This window comes from Coregonus lavaretus (assembly GCF_964263955.1).
Source record: "Coregonus lavaretus genome assembly, chromosome: 2".
In the NCBI taxonomy this organism is placed as follows: domain Eukaryota; kingdom Metazoa; phylum Chordata; class Actinopteri; order Salmoniformes; family Salmonidae; genus Coregonus; species Coregonus lavaretus.
The window spans coordinates 52,994,338-53,010,371 of NC_139989.1; the positions used below are offsets into that span (position 1 = coordinate 52,994,338).

The 16,034-nt window shown below is 42.9% G+C and overlaps 1 protein-coding gene and 1 pseudogene across 3 annotated transcripts; both read right to left on the bottom strand.

The window, feature by feature from the left end:
* Positions 1-1,111: 1,111 nt before the first annotated feature.
* Positions 1,112-1,734, bottom strand: LOC311144174 (transmembrane protein 238-like; annotated as a pseudogene). The gene has a single exon. The product of its transcript is annotated as a transmembrane protein 238-like (transcript).
* A 3,361-nt stretch (positions 1,735-5,095) lies between these two features.
* Positions 5,096-15,578, bottom strand: LOC311102549 (eukaryotic peptide chain release factor GTP-binding subunit ERF3A-like). 2 transcript variants are annotated; one of them, XM_084143921.1, is made up of 14 exons: positions 15,129-15,577; positions 13,012-13,059; positions 10,002-10,262; positions 9,571-9,604; positions 9,325-9,402; positions 9,029-9,209; positions 8,603-8,757; positions 8,164-8,304; positions 7,838-7,931; positions 7,428-7,508; positions 6,963-7,136; positions 6,739-6,828; positions 6,419-6,587; positions 5,096-5,927 (listed from the first exon to the last, which is right to left on the bottom strand). In XM_084143921.1, the coding sequence occupies exons 1-14, from the start codon at positions 15,319-15,321 to the stop codon at positions 5,875-5,877; spliced, it is 1,752 nt and encodes a 583-aa protein (XP_084000047.1). In that variant the 5' UTR covers positions 15,322-15,577; the 3' UTR covers positions 5,096-5,874. The 2 variants fall into 2 exon arrangements, with proteins under 2 accessions (XP_084000047.1, XP_084000048.1); XM_084143922.1 differs by lacking the exon at positions 13,012-13,059 and having other exon boundaries at positions 15,129-15,578.
* Positions 15,579-16,034: the final 456 nt, after the last annotated feature.

Here is a 16,034-nt window from a genome sequence, read left to right on the forward strand (position 1 = left end):
CATCAAAACTATGAAATAACACATATGGAATCATGTAGTAACCAAAAAAGTGTTAAACAAATCAAAATATATTTTATATTTGAGATTCTTCAAATAGCCACCCTTTGCCTTGATGACAGCTTTGCGCACTCTTGGCATTCTCTCAACCAGCTTCATGAGGTAGTCACCTGGAATGCATTTCAATTAACAGGTGTGACTTCTTAAACGTTAAACGTGGGTGGGATGTAGAATACAGGTGCCAGGTCAAGTTTACAACATGCACCTTCTCAGTTGCACTTAGGCCTAAAAATGAAAGTCTGACATATTTGGTAGAAAAAATCTCTGTATTATTATTATAGTATTGCATCGCTTATCCACAAAGTATTCACAAATTATTCACAAAATTGGCATTAAAACAAACAGAAAGTCCTCACTGAGGAGCATAATTTGAATTTAAAAACGAAATGTTACAAAGAAAAAAGCCCATATGGACAATATTAAAAACGAAATGTACTTGTAAACATTGTGAGATGGACAAGTGAAATGTCCTTATGGGGTTCAGTGCTGCCAAGCCTCCAATTTCTGTTGGACAAAAGATATGGTCATCTCATGATGTCATAGTTGCAACATACAGTCATACTGTAGCTTACATCAGTTTAGATAGATGTCAAAAATGTATCCTAACTCCTAAGATAGACATTTTCTGGTCAACCTAAGCTACTTTGTTTCATGTAGCAGCATATATATTTCTCCCTCTCAGAAACAGTTTTATTGTTTGAACAGGGCTTGTCTTTAGGCCTGCACTGCCATTCAGTGACGTTAATGGTTAACTGAAAGATAAAGTAAGTCTGTTTCCATTAGATCACACAGTTTCTTTCCTCGTTCACTGAAACTCTGTCATTTAATTTGATTATAAGGAACATTATTGCCTACTGAATTGTGGATCAAAGTTGTGGGCTATTATCAAGCAAAAACAATAGCCTACAATGAAGTTGGCCTATAAAAGCTATAATCTATGCACATATTTAATGCAAATTAGGCCTATCCAATAACAAAATGTATCCCTAGGCTATAGCCTAAATGGCTTACTGATCGATTGGAAATAATAGGCTAACCTTGTGCGCATTGCGCATCATATGGCCGAAGTCTTTGTAGCTGTGTGCGGGACAGGTATGTCAGTGTCGACGGATGCAGACACCGTGTGCACGTCCTCATCACGCGGGCCCATCGCCAATACGACAGGCGGGGGCTCCGGTTGCTGTTGGGCATCCCTCATGTGCGTCGTAGACAGCGCGGTCCCTGCCCTTCTCGCGACCCCTCGGGGGGGGGCCTCCATTCCGCCGCAGAGAGTTCCTGATACTGTTGGAGAGACGGCTGGATAACCACCTCACCGCACCTGCGATGTCCCGCTCCTTCTTCAAGAGCCCGACGTCATCCTCCAGCTCCTCTGAGGGGACCTCGATATTGCCCGTGTACCAGAACACCCACCAAATGAGGCTGAGGAAGATGATGATGGCCCCGGCGTAGATTAAAAAGTCATAGAAGAATATGTCCGCAAAAACACCGATCAAAAGAACGAGCAGCCCGAATATGTCGAAGGACACTGCCAACCAAAAAGCGCAGGAACAGCGCCCCAGACCGCGGTACGTCGGCTCCATGTCTCTAAATTGGCTTCGAGATAGGCCTCACAAATACTTTGTTTAGACCACCTTTTCTTTTCTAACTATCATTTGCGGTTGGTTTCCTGGTGGAATTCGGTTGGGGTAGAGTTTCAAACGGAGCCGTTTGTTTGAAGAGGTAAGGTGAGACAGGTGAGGAAGCTCGTCCCTATTCAGGTTTACCTGTGTCACAGCACAGGGCACAGCACAGAGAGGAGTGGCGTGGTAGCCGTAGACAGGTGAGAGAACTGAGGGCGGGGTAGACGGTATACTGGCATGACAACAGCCATATTAATACTGTAAATGCGGTAGGAAATGTGTGACATGCATTGTAGAAAGGAGCCATGATGGTTCTGATTTTCTAGATATCTGTCATCAGTTCAATATGCAGAAGGACGCCAAACATGGCACACTAATGTCTGTTCACAAGCATCATGATATTCCTTTCACCTGTGGAATGACATTCTGGAAAACATCTGACTCATTATGTGTCCCTCTCCCTCATTTTTACAAGAACATGATGGCAGAAATCTATTCACATCAGGATTTTTTCAATCAATTAAAACAGTAATGACACACACACAAAAGGCCTCCAAGGCTGTGTTTACAGAGGCAGACATATTCTGATATTTTTTCCACTAATTGGTCTTTTGACCAATCACATCAGATCTTTTCACATCAGATCTTTTTCAGAGCTGATCTGATTGGCCAATTAGGGGAAAAAATATCAGATTTGGGCTGCCTGTCTTTGCAGCCTTAGTATAATGTGATACACCCCACCATGACATTTCACCTGCCCTCTCACCTGACTGCCAAGTAAAGGCATGTAGGTCTATTGCCACCCTGTGGTCTTTTGTACAGAAACATATGGGTCCCCATACAATTCATTACTGTAAATGAAAGACTAGTATATCAAATCTAATTTATTATTCATCACACAATTATTGCATAATGTTCATAAATAATATTCACATTTAGAAAGAAGATAAAGGGTACATGAAGACTTTCTTCTCTCACAATGTTGAGAATTACATGGAATGAGAGTAGCCTACATGAATGATTGAAGAAATGCACAATGCAATGTAAAACCTCAAGTTTATGTAAACATTTTGGCTAATTTAGACCGAATTCAAATCCCACTGGCCCCCACCTTCCTTAAACATTAGTTTTGCTTTTGATCACTGCCAGATGGACACAGCCTTTTTGACCCAGAAACATAAAAGGTTAGACAATACATCCAGCAGAAGTATTTGGATGAGGGACAGAGCCAGGGTGCACCCACTACCACTCAGTGTCCAACTGTCCATCGTGACTTCGACAATCAGCAATAATCATGTCCTGTAGCATTTTCTGCCGCCGTAATCCTGTTTCTAAAGGATTTAGCAATCCACTACAACAGCAGCTACAAGGAAAACAGCGGCTTATGGTGGAAAAACAACAACTAATACAGATCACAATCAGACAGACAGATGGGATAGCCTGGGCCACAGCAGCAGGGCTATGTTCTGATCATGTTAAAACCCTCCAACAGAGCAATCACGATGTTCCCTTTTACAGGACGAGGTCATTCAATCCCATATTTGTATTAGGGCCTAGATATAGAGGACAGCTACATACAGAAGACATACAGTACATTTCACAGAGGTCTCTCTTGCAAAAGACTATCTATATGAATAAGACTAACCTGTATAAATAAAGGTTAAATAAATACAAATCTTTCTATGTTATGTTACACCTGCCTCCTCACACATTTATACATCTTTTAGGAAGTGTGCTTTTCAGAATTCTGTTGGGAGAAAACCCCACTAACACTGTTGACCTACTCTACAGTACAAAACACAACATCGTTTTAGCTTTAATAGTCCATGGTGCTTCAGTGCTGTTCATGCACCTGAAGCGCCTTGTCATTGACCTTGGTCAGAGCCTTGTAATCCAGTCTCTGTTTCACCACGGGCACCCATACCAGCCCCGTGACCAGGAACATGAGCCCCACAGAGAGGAACACAGGACCCAACAGGTAGGGCACGTTCCCCACCTGGGTGAAGTAGAGCAAGGAGAGGGCCGTGCCCAAGCCAAACAGCACCCCGCCGATAAGGATGGCCAGGATGGGCCTGGTGAAGTAGTACCAGCAGGGGAGGTTAGTGCCCAGGGTGACCCCGTCAGGGACAGGGTTCAGTGGGGTAGATGCTTCAGTGTCCTGAGCCTCGTGGCTGGTGCGGCTGGTTCTACGATCCATGTCCGACATGGTGACCACTGTGGATTGCATCCTTGGGTTGTGCTGAGGAAGGGATACCAGACCAGACACCACTTAAAAGTATAGGACTTTATCAAGCACTGATACTTCACAGACATACTTTCAGAGATGTACAATTTACTATTTTGTCAACCAATCTGCCATTGCAGAACTCACTATTTCAGATCTTTTTATTTGACTTGTTAAAATTGCAATAAAACTACATGGAAAAGGGAATTCCATCCCATTTTTACATTCAATCAAATCCTGTAGTCTTAAATTTCATCCATGAATATAAACTTGGAAAAACAAAAAAGCAAACAATGTCCTTACCATTAGGCGTTTCGCCTGGGTTGTCGCTCACTCTTTGCCCAGTGTTGGTCAGAGGCTGGCTGGCTGCTCCTCCGATGACTTCTGTCAAAACCTCTACTCAGGCCAAAGCCACGCCCACAGAACAGTGACCCCACCCTGTCGTTCCTGCTCCTCATCCTCTCTCGCTCAGTGTCCCTCCACCATGTCATGACAATCTGCTTTGCTCCAGTTTGTGCCCTGTTGACATACAGTACATTCTCCCCACATGGCATTTTAGGCTATGTATTATGGGAATATGGAACAGTACATTATGATTATTTCTAAGATGTCAGTTGTAAGGGCTATGGCAGGGGCATGCCATCATGACCCTGTTTTTGATGGGGCCTGATGGCCAAATTCTACAAATAAAATAAATAGAATAGACATTGTACATTTGAATGATACAAATTGAGGTTTGAAAACGGCATGATACTTACAGAGAATGGGTAATTTATGGTATGGGAGAGGAATATTATATAGATTCTAATTGGGTCCAGATGTCAGCTGTGTATAGCTATTTAGGTTAGTGTATATACAGGTCATGTTTGATTTATTAAATTGATCTGCGATTAAAATGACAATATCCATTGGCGTTACACTTTAAAGGGAGAGAAGAGGCGCCACCTGCTGGTCATGTAATTTAGTTCAGTAGAAAGGTACACGCTGTCATTACACACAGACAAATATCCAGCTGCAAGCACATTTTCTGTATGGGTCGACATAAAAGTATTTTAGGCTTTGAAAAGGACTGCCTCAATACACCTGTGCCGTGAAACAGCTCTACTAAATTCCATCTTTCTCACAGGGTATGCATGATAAAGAGGAAAAAACATTACATGCTTCTGTGAAACAGCCCAAATAAAGAACCAGCACGTCTTCTCCAATTTTTTGATTTTATTGTCATAGTAGTTTGCTTTAATAACATGTGAAGGCGCTCAAGCACACTGCCAGAACGCCATATGAGAAGAGAAACCAAAAGTGGGTAAAAGCAATGGGAGACATGTACAACTAGGGTTACAAAAATCCAGTCACTTTCACAAAATTCCCAGGTTTTCCAGAAATCCTGGCTGGAGGACTCTGGATTCCCTGCATATTCCCTCCTGATTCCGCATTTTGGGATAGTTAGTGGATATTTGCAACCCTAAGTACAACCAAGATAACATTTTGGTTTCAACTTGTTAAATTCTCAAACATCTTTGTTTTTTTGTAAATAATATATTTTTCTGTATTACAAGCAAATCCTGGTCCTCGTCTGGTTACAGATATAACTGCTACCATTTTACATTTTCATTGATGGAAGAAAATTTAAAAAAACGTTTAAAAAATGCAAGAAAAGAAAAGGTTTTATGGTCATGAGTAGACCAGAGGGTTTGGGGGGAGGGGCCTAACCCAAAAATGGCATAGCTGAGCTCTCAATATGAGAAAGCTGACTTGTGTGTACTTGAATTCGTTTTTCATTTGCTTAAAAACAGGTTTCTTTTTCAGAGAAGTTTTTTTAAGCTGATCTTCGACAGGTCGAGGGGGAGAGAAGAGGGGCGCGAGCAGAGTGGCCGTCACTGCCTGCCGTGTTCCCATCGATGACCCCTGACCCCACTCTTCCCCCCCCACCCCACCATGGCGCCGGACTGTGATCGGTACTCCCATGCAACCGCTTCAGTCCCTCTCAGCAACGAGCTTCAACACCTTACCGATGGCAATGGTTTTACCTGGGGAGAGGACACAGAGACACAGGTTAACAGCAAGGCCCGTCTACTCATGTCCAATGGGCTAGTTTTAAATTAAAATCAAAACGTCATAAGTGGAGCCCCTCCACTCTCCGACATCCTCCTACAGACTTTCTCCCTCTTTAGGGTCCCAATGAATGACCCAACCAACAGTACTTTTTCACCACGAATGCAACTCAACCACTAACAGACTAACCTTGGTTTCAGTTTGGACTACATTTAAACCATTGTTCCTTCCAGCATGGCCATTTAGGGACTACTAACATTTTACATATACACTTTCGTCATTCAGCAGACGCTCTTATCCAGAGCGACTTACATAAGTAATTAGGGTAAAGTGCCTTGCTCAAGGGCACAGACAGATTTTTCAAGTAGTCAGCTTGGGGATTCAAACCAGCGACCTTCCGTTTACTGTCCCAACACTAGGCTACCTGCCGCGTACTAACAGTCCCAGTGATGGCAGAGCCCCGTACCTTCATCCCGTAGGGTGAACCGTCCCATCTGGGGGAAGTCTTTGAAGGTCTCAAGGCAGATGGTTCCGGCGGTGCGCAGACGGGCGATGCACACCTGGTCCTGTTTCACGAAGCGCGGTCGCGTCTTACTTTTCTCTCCAGACTTCTTGTCTACCAGACAGATTAAGGCCTAGAGGTTGAGAGGAACCATCACTAACTATACTGGCATGTCTTTAAAACACTATTTGTCAGGTGCAGTTCAAAGGGAATACATTGCAGATTCAAAATGAAGATGGTTCCTTCTGTAGGTTTATGTTATGGCATTATGACAGTATCTTTACCGTAATTTGCACTTCTTCGATGCAGGTGTGGATGTGGAGGACTGCATTGTAACCAGGGCAGATAATGGACTTGTGTTCAATGATGACAATCTGAGCGAAACACACGACACAATACTGAGTAAAAACAAACACCAACAAATCCAATATGTTTGCCATTAGGGCAACATTCAAACAGGACTAGGGTCCAACTCCAACCGTCTTAGTATCCGTGGTGACTGGCGTACCTGGGCGTCAAAGGTGCGTCCAGAGTGGCAGAGGTTCTCAGCGTTACAGAGGATGAAGCCCGGCAGGATCTCCTCCTCCTCAATGCCCTTCAGTCTCAGCTTCAAGTTCTCTCCAGGAGCAGCATCATCTGTCTCCACGTCATCACTCAGCAGGCTCAACACCTCCACCGTGTGCTGCAGGGAGGGATGGAGGGAGGGGTTAGAGGAGGAAGGGGGGCGGGATGGAAGAGATAAGAAGCCATTAACAAACGTTCATAAGAGATGGAGGGAACACCTTTACAGTATAAAAACAACAAAGAGGGAGATGCTGTGTGGCACAGAGTAAAATGAAAAATACGAGGAAAAAAAAAAGACCTACGACTAAACAACTCTGGCTTAAGATACTTGCCTGCCCATTGGCTATGATTAGCTATAGCTCTGATGGGCGTTGGATGTTCCATGGCAGGCAGCTGGGGAACGTCTTACCCTGTTTGGCATCATGACAAGCTGCTGTGCTTTACTGATGGACCCCGACTCCAGTTTCCCCAGGATAACAGTACCCATGTCCTATAGGGTGGGGATCAACAGTAGAAAGAGGCGAGATTGAGTAACCCAGGTCAGAAAAGCTGTGCTACAGTGGTGTGAGAGTCATTAAAACTAGTGTGGTTTAATAGGCTTTTTATTATCAGGAAATAGGATGTTACATGTAGTGTAAACAGTGTTGCTGCTGATGTGGGCAGTACGAATGACATGGCTCAGTACAGTTGTTGACCATCAAAATACTGTCATGTAAAGGACAACCATATATAAATAAACACTTAAATATAATGAGTTGGTTGCCATATTTATCGCAATAGAATAAAAATAGAAAGGTTTCATAATGTGGTCATCTTCACCTTGTATTTGTCTACGATGGGTAATCTGACTGGTCCGTCGCTCGCTCTGTTTAAGTTTGGCAAACTGTCCAGATGTGGAATGAATGGTAACCCTCTGGAAGACAGACAGGGAAGAGAAACAGGTCAGGACAGTAGTGTCAGGAGAATATTCAATCCATTTACACCGGAAAGTTATAGTACCTTTGGTGTCGCTTCGTTAACAGAGAAGGAGCGTTTCTTAAATGGACAAGAACAGATAGTACCTCCCTATTTTGGACTGTTTTCTTCAGTTTCGTACCTAGTGAACACAGCCCAGGAACTGCAGTGTAAAAGCTGGTGATACTCACGTATACCAAGTGCACGACTCAACAGGCTCCTTGAGGTTGGCTCCTGTGAGGCCGGAGCAGGGCATGAAGTGAATGTCTTTCTTGGGGTTGAAGCCAACCTTCTTTAAAAATGGCACTAGTTTCTCCTTGCATTCTTCGTACCTGAGGTTTCAGGTTAGACATGAAATAAATTGTGGGTTGAGCTGGATTTCAGATTCATGAGAATAAAATGTTCAACTCTCGAGCAAATCTTGTAATGACGTCAATGTATGTATGATTTCTGTTAAGGTTCTACAAATACCCTACATCAACATAGGATTTCACCCTTGGCTATGACTATCATATCATCTTGACAGTAATGGGTGTCTTCATGTTTATCTACAAACTGAAGCAAGCACTCATGACTACCAGTTTCCTGTAGCCTGATGTGATTTCTGTGCTCTAAGTGGTAATTGCGCACCTCTCTAGGCTCCAGTTCACTGTGGGGTCGTCCATTTTGTTGACGAGGATGATCAGATGCTTCACCCCCGCCGTTTTGGCCAACATGGCGTGCTCCCGTGTCTGTCCACCCTTCTCAAAGCCCGTCTCAAACTCTCCCTTCCTGGCCGAGATCACCTAGGGAGGAGAAATACACATTGAAAATCATTCAAGGAACCATGACATTGCTGTGTGGATTTCAAAACCATGTGTTTTACGATCAAGTAAACAAATATTTATCATTGTTCATTCTTAAATGTAAAATCATTATTTTTATAATCTTTATATTTACCATTTAAAGAGATCTTTGTCTCTCAATAACTGGATATTTTGGTATTTGCAGCAACAAGTTATTCAGGGACCTTTTCCTCCTACCAAGAAAAACAAAAGCGTGACCTAATGGACTTACCAGTACAGCCAGGTCAGCTTGCGAAGCTCCTCCGATCATGTTGGGCACAAAGCTTTTGTGGCCTGGCGCATCCAGGATGGTAAAGTGCTTTTTCTCAGTTTCAAAGTACGCTCGGCCCACCTCCACAGTCTTCCCCTTGTCTCGCTCCTCCTGGTTAGTGTCCAGAGCCCAGGAGAGGTACCTGGCAGACAGAGGGAGAGAGAGAGTTAAACCTTTTTTATACTGACAGGCTTTAGTCATGCCATTTAATGTATTTTTTGCAGTAGACCCTGGTAAAAGCAGAGCGTGTAACTCACCAGGTTTCCCTGTTCTTCTCCTTGGCTTCTCTTTCATACTTCTCCAGAGTTCTCTTCTCCACCATACCCGTTAAATACCTACCAGTGAAGAAGGGGATAACCAGAGGGAGCGAGGAAGAGAGAGGGGGAAGGAGGGAAGAAGAGTGGAGGGGTGGTGAGAAATGCAACAGGTGTTAAAAGCCCCCATTGGACTGAACGAATCACGAGTGAAAAGGAAAAATATAAGCACAACAGAAAGATCCTCACATGATCTGTCCTCCGATGGTAGATTTGCCAGCATCTAGGGAGAGATGAGGGACAACAGGGAGGGGTGAGAGCAGATAGAAATGGCATGTTGCTCGTCTAGCCTTGTAACGGGGCTGATTAAATGAAAAAGAAATACAAAACATTGCCAGTTTTTTTTCTATTTCCTATTAATGCAAAAGCATAATTTCCCCTGGATATGTTTCTTTGTCAGAGACCACCATCAGCATCCAGGTGTGACAGTGGCACAACTATACACCATCGATGTTATATAGGGCTGCCAACAAACATTTTCTATTGAATCAAATGAAACCCCAAGAAATAGCAACAGAGCAATGCAGAGATGACCCACACACCTAAATGATAGTAGGTGAAACCACTGCAATAGTCATGAAAAAGAGGGACAAGAAAGAAGCAGATGTGCCCCCACTCACCAACATGACCGATGAACACCACGTTCACATGTTCCTTCTTGGGCGCGTCTGGTGGGAGGGCAACCACTTTAGGCATGATTGGCACTTCTTCCTCCTCCTCCTCCTCCTCCTCCATGACTTCCTCCTCCAGAATCTCCTCGACAACTATTGGTCCCCCGTCGCCACCAGGCCCTCCTCCTGGTTCTTCCTCATTGGGCTCCGCCCCTTTCAGGTCCCACGACTCCTCTGTGGTCATTTCAGAGTCGCCATTCTCCACCGGGGCTGGTCAGGGACAAACCGAACAGAGCATTAGTGGCGTGGAATAAGTAATCATGACTTGAGTTTGAAACTAGATCCCTCTAGTCTCAGGTGTCTGATGTGAAAAAGCCTACCACCGTAGCTAAGAATTTGGTAAATTATAAAAAGTTTCTCTACAAATGTTTTGGTAGATAAAAGAGATGTAATTAGATTGACATAAGATTTCATAATCAAAGGGGAAAACCTAACTAGGGCTACACTACAGGCTGCCAATGATGCAGAGTACTCATACAGTACAGTTAGAGCCAATTAATTAGGCCTGAGGGTATTGTTCTACGAGACAGCTTGTTAATGTTTACTACAGCAAAACTTTTGGCATCAGTTATGACAACAGGTTTTACTGCCAAAACTACCAAATGCCAAATCTATAGAAAGTTAGAGCTTAAGGTCATCGAGTTCATTCCAATAACAGTGTTAACAAATGTCCCTTCTTTGATTTCCAGAAATAGCAGTTTGACACCTGAAATAAAGTGTAACCATTCAGCACCCTATAGGCTTTAAAGACCGTGGTAGTGATGACAGACCATGTTGACAGTTGGAGAGCATGGCTCATCATTCCAACTATGAGAGTGAAATCAGTAGCTTTTCTTAATCCTGGTCCTGGGGACCCAAATGGGTCCAATTTGTTTTGCCCTTGTCCTACAAACCTGATTCCACTTATCAAAGGTAAAATTAGTACATTAGTGGAATCAGGTGTGTAGTGCTAAGGGAAAAAAACGAATGTGTACCCCTTTGGGTCCCCAGGACCAGGAAACACAGGTGTAGTAGAATATGGGTTAGTGGGGACAGTGAGTGCTCCAAGGCTGCCTGGGCCCGGAAATATTTGGCTGGACTTCAAGCCCTTCTTCAATCCTGCACATTCACAACTTTTAGCCTAATGTAAATTATGTAAGACCTCAACCGTAAGGAAGGCTGAAGTCATTTTGCCAGTCACAGGAAAAGTCAGACTAATTGAATGGAGTGGCTGTGGATCATTCTGGACCCCTCTTCCCAAAAGCGAAAGGTCCCGAAGCTTCTGCGCATATGCCGGATTCTCTACTTTACCCTGCACAGTCTCTGCTCTACTCATAGAGAACAAGCTACTCTGACGAATGGTGCTTGTTCAATAAAATTAGATCAAAGCTGAATAAGTCTCTGCTAGATCACAATATTATTCTACATAACAGAATAATAGCTAGTATAACATTACTTTAAGACAAAAAACACCACTTTATTTTTAAAATGAGATTTTAGGATGATTGTGCAAATGGTCTTATTTCTCGCTCTCGTCCAAAACCCAACAGTGCACACCACTAGGCAAAATATGTGCTTTGATTGAAACTAAAAACACAGGTAGGCTATGCTACAGCTTAACGCCATCTGCTCTAAAATTCGCTCACTAGCTAGATTACCATCCAATTGGCGACAGATTTTCATGGTAATATTCAAAAATCTGTATAAAAAGAACATGCGAATTTTCCCACCACATGTGTTTCCATCAAATGTACATGTTGCAGATAAAAGGCTGTGTGATGACGTAGTGCACATAAAAATACCTTTTGCGGTTAAATTCCCCATGTCCAAATACAAGTTAAATGGGTTTCAGTCACATTTTCAACAGATGTTTTCTCACACAAGAAATTGCGTTATAGTGTGTGTACCAACTCTGGAATTGGCACGTGCGGGCTGATGGCCAGAGTGTACGTATAGCCTACATGATATTATTATTATTATTATGGACAAAAGAGCAAGATCATTTACATTTGTCAAACAGCAGCCAAGCAGCGATTATCATGTCACCAGAATAAGACCCTCAATATTTATTGGAAAGGAGCATCAAGCTCAACACCTGGCAGCGGAGTCACGGAGTGAGCGAGCACTGAGCAGCAGCTCGATGGACTCGGAGGGGGAAGCACGCAGCGGATCCTGCACACGCGCAGAAATCTCTAGTCAAAAACTTCCGGGTTCGAGAAAATTAGGAACTTCAGCCACTTCGATTGGAATAAGGCAGCAAGTTTCCACACCAGACATCAAGTTTGGTCTTTGTCTGCACCAAAGCTATGGGCGCAGACAGAGCTAGCCAGCTCACCAATCTGTTTATTATGACACAGTACAGCACCCTCACAGGATTCACAACACACCTTAGTTTGTACTTATTATAGAGAGGGTGGGGTCTTGTCTAAATATAATGTAACAAGACATTAGCTAGTTAAATGGCGGTCACTTACGCATGAGACGAGAAGGGACACACAGCGGTCAAAAATAGCTGACATACACAACCCTTCCACGTCAACAATGAATGTGCACAAAAAATGTTCTAGAAGCTGTACTATAATATAATAATAATAATAAGCCATTTATCAGACGCTTTTATCCAAAGCAACTTACAGTCATGTGCGCATACATTTTTACATATGGGTGGTCCCGGGGATCGAACCCACTACCCTGGCGTTACAAGCGCCATGCTCTACCAATTGAGCTACAGAGGACCACACTAGAAACATGTCAGAACATTGACTACAATTGAGAAAATGTAGGGCCACAATCATCAATTAGTGATTCTTACCAGTGACACAGTCGTTTTGGTTGACACTGAACAGTGGGTTGACAGGACTTATGGAGGACTTTGTTAGAGGCCATGCCCATAGATTGTGAGGCCAGCTAGGCTATTCAAGGACAATGCTGGACAACAGGGCAAAATGACCACAGGTGTAAAACACACACGTATACATACCTGCAGTTTCTGCAGCTTCCATGGTGGCAACAACTGGTTGAACGTCCGCTGAAAGAAGTAGAGCTTATTCACATTAAAGCTCCTTTCATCACACGTTTTTCATCAAATAAAATGTAAGGTGGGATTGGTGTGAAATCTACTGACCAGTGCTCTTCCAGTCTACCACAACTGTCACAACTAATACAGTTCTTATGAGGCCAATCAAGGTCATTACAAACTGCAACACCAGTTCCCCCAGTTATCTGGTTCTCAATATGTACTATAGACAGGTTGGTTGTTTAGCAACAACCAAAGCCTGCGCAACTATGGGGCAAAACATACGGGGTTGACTTAGATTGTTGACAACATGCAAACTATATTTCTCCAATGTTTATTGAAAACAAATTTGCACAATGAGCACTTGTGGTTTCAAATACATTGTTACGGTTGTTAGTTAGCTAATTTTAGCATTAACATTAAATCAATTAAAACACCTGAAAACAAGACATGGTATCAAGAACAAGATGCAACTAGCAAACACTAGTCATGATTCCCCACATGGCAATTTCTTGTCATTGTTGGTAGCTATCTGGCCATCCAGAATCACAACATCTGACTTCTGCCCCATTGAAGCATCAACCGTTTGTGACATTGTCAGCTAACCTATCTATACCCAACAACACTCCACTGGAAGAGCTTAACCCACCAACAGCTTGATGTTTACTATACTTTTACTGGACTGCCATTTTCCTCAAGAGCTGTTGAACACCTTTAGTATAAACACACATTGGTGATGGCCATCAACAGCAGAAAGCCTGCACAGATGTGTTCAGCAGGTTAACGGTAAGCTAAGGTTAAAGGATAAGAAAACTCTGCCTTAGGTCAAAAATATCAGACTGCGAAAATAGCTAGATTTGAATCCCCTCATGAATTACAAGTTAGTATTGCCTAATAGATCATCCATAACCACCACAACCTAAGGGCTTTTCTAGAGAGTATGGTCATTTAGGTTTCAAGGCACCTTACATATTCCCCTCCATATTGGATTTGGCAAAAGACAGAACTGACCAAAATATGCCACAGCTCATTTTCATTACATCAAAAGTAAAACAAATCAGTTGAGATGGCTTTTGATCTGGGCAAGACTGTAGATACATAACATATATATGTAAATAGCTAGCTAGACTTACATGTATGAATGGCTCTGACTATAGTTATTTCTGCTTTCTTGGTCTGCTCAAATGGGACACATTGTTCACAAGTTTGTCTTCCACTTATGGACTGTACATACTTAAGATCATCCACGTCACACCAATAATGACAACACTAGTTACCAGTTCCTCAACAAGTTGTAATGTATTGCGATTTATGCGGGGCAAGGTTGTACCCGTTCAAATAATGACTAGTTAACTATCTACAGTAGCTAGGTACATGGCTTGAAATCCTAACTTACATTGTGGTAAGGGTATAGACAAAAAAAAGCAGAATTGACCAAGAATGTCTTAGTTAGCCATTTCTGACTACAAAGCCCAAGTAGATGGAAAGACAAAAAACGGCCCCCAAAAAACAGACTATCGTTACGTACACGTACAATTGTCACACGACTGACATAGGACTGGCTAACTAACGTTAACTTAGTTATGCCAGTAACTAACAGTTGGTAAAATGATAACTAGGTAGAGACTAACTAACGTTAACTAAAACCTCGAATGTCCAAAATCTCATATGGTTAACATTAGCTAACTAGCCATCTAATTAGTGCAGACACTGTCGTCGACAGTTGGCTAAAATCAAGCTAAATTAGCTAACCGGCAAATAGCTTCTAAGTAGTGCTTAGAAAGTTAACGCTGGCTAAAACCTACCGAAAATATTAGCTACAAACAAGCCATTAATAATCCAACCATTAACTACCGAATATAGCTTAGCTACAGTAGCTAACTAAAAAAAAACTCGGTTACTAGTTAACTAGTCTAGATAAATAACGTTAATTTGGTAACTAATGCTTGCCTTTAACGTTAACTAGCTACTTTACGCGGTCTCTAAAGTGTATAAGCATGTGTGTTGCGGAGCTAGTTAGCTAACTAAGTTATCTTGCTAGCAAGCTAGCCAAACGCAAACGTGAGTGACCGCGAACTTACCACCGGAATCAGGATCTTCCGAGGGGCCTTTCTGAAAGAAGGACGGGACAAATTCGACAGCATTTATGTTGGGGACAAACGGTTTGGCATTCACGTTGAGGGCAGCGAATTCGGAATCGAGTTTCCCGTCGACCGGGGCCTCAACATCATCCTCTTGTTCCCAGGAATCAGGGGCAGCGTCTCTCGGGTCCATCGTGGGTCTTTGCTAAATGTTCACTACTGTGGATAAAGACTTGCGTTACGCAGTTGCTGAACTGGCTTGTGTCCGCACCTATTATTAACCCGTTGTTGAAGTCACCCGATAAAATTGATAAAACTCCCTCGCTAATGTCTAATATGTGCTTGATTTACTTAAAATAAAACAGCCGGTTTCTCTCGGTAAAGGGATACACTAAAGCAAGATTAGACTCAGCACTCCCAGCAAGTCCTCGTGTGCTGCTGACTCTCCCCAACCGATGGGAGCGACAACCAGCTGCATACTGGGAGATGTTGTGCAATGCAGGTGTCGCCATTATTCGGAAGAACGTAATGGTGGAAGCGAGAAAACTACATTTCCAACACACGAAAAGCACACTTTTAACGTCAACGTTCCTGACCGATCCGCACGTTCAAATAATGTTTAGTTCCGATTCGGCAAACGGTTGAACGGGACCGTCAAAGGCCAAGGTCTGTGCTAGTATGAACACTGAATGATTAAACCTCGATTTTATTACCTCATATGAACATCTCGTACAAAAATCTAGGAAGTGCATCTGCAACTAACTTTATCATTGGATATTTTTGCATAGGCCTGTCTGTGTGAGTGCATTAGTTTTTCCACAGTGTAGACCTTCTCTATTGACAGACATACAGTGGGTACCGCAACAAGTTCAAAGATTTTACTAAGTTATAGTTTATAGAAGGAAA

Bases quoted from the DNA above. Each gene is read 5' to 3' on its own strand.
- LOC311102549 (XM_084143921.1), bottom strand. From the start codon at position 15,321: ATGGACCCGAGAGACGCTGCCCCTGATTCCTGGGAACAAGAGGATGAT. The intron at 9,605-10,001 runs GTGAGTGGGGGC...ATCTCTCCCTAG, and splicing joins GGTGTTCATCGGTCATGTTG to ATGCTGGCAAATCTACCATC. The intron at 6,588-6,738 runs GTAAAGATACTG...CTCAACCTCTAG, and splicing joins TCGAAGAAGTGCAAATTACG to GCCTTAATCTGTCTGGTAGA.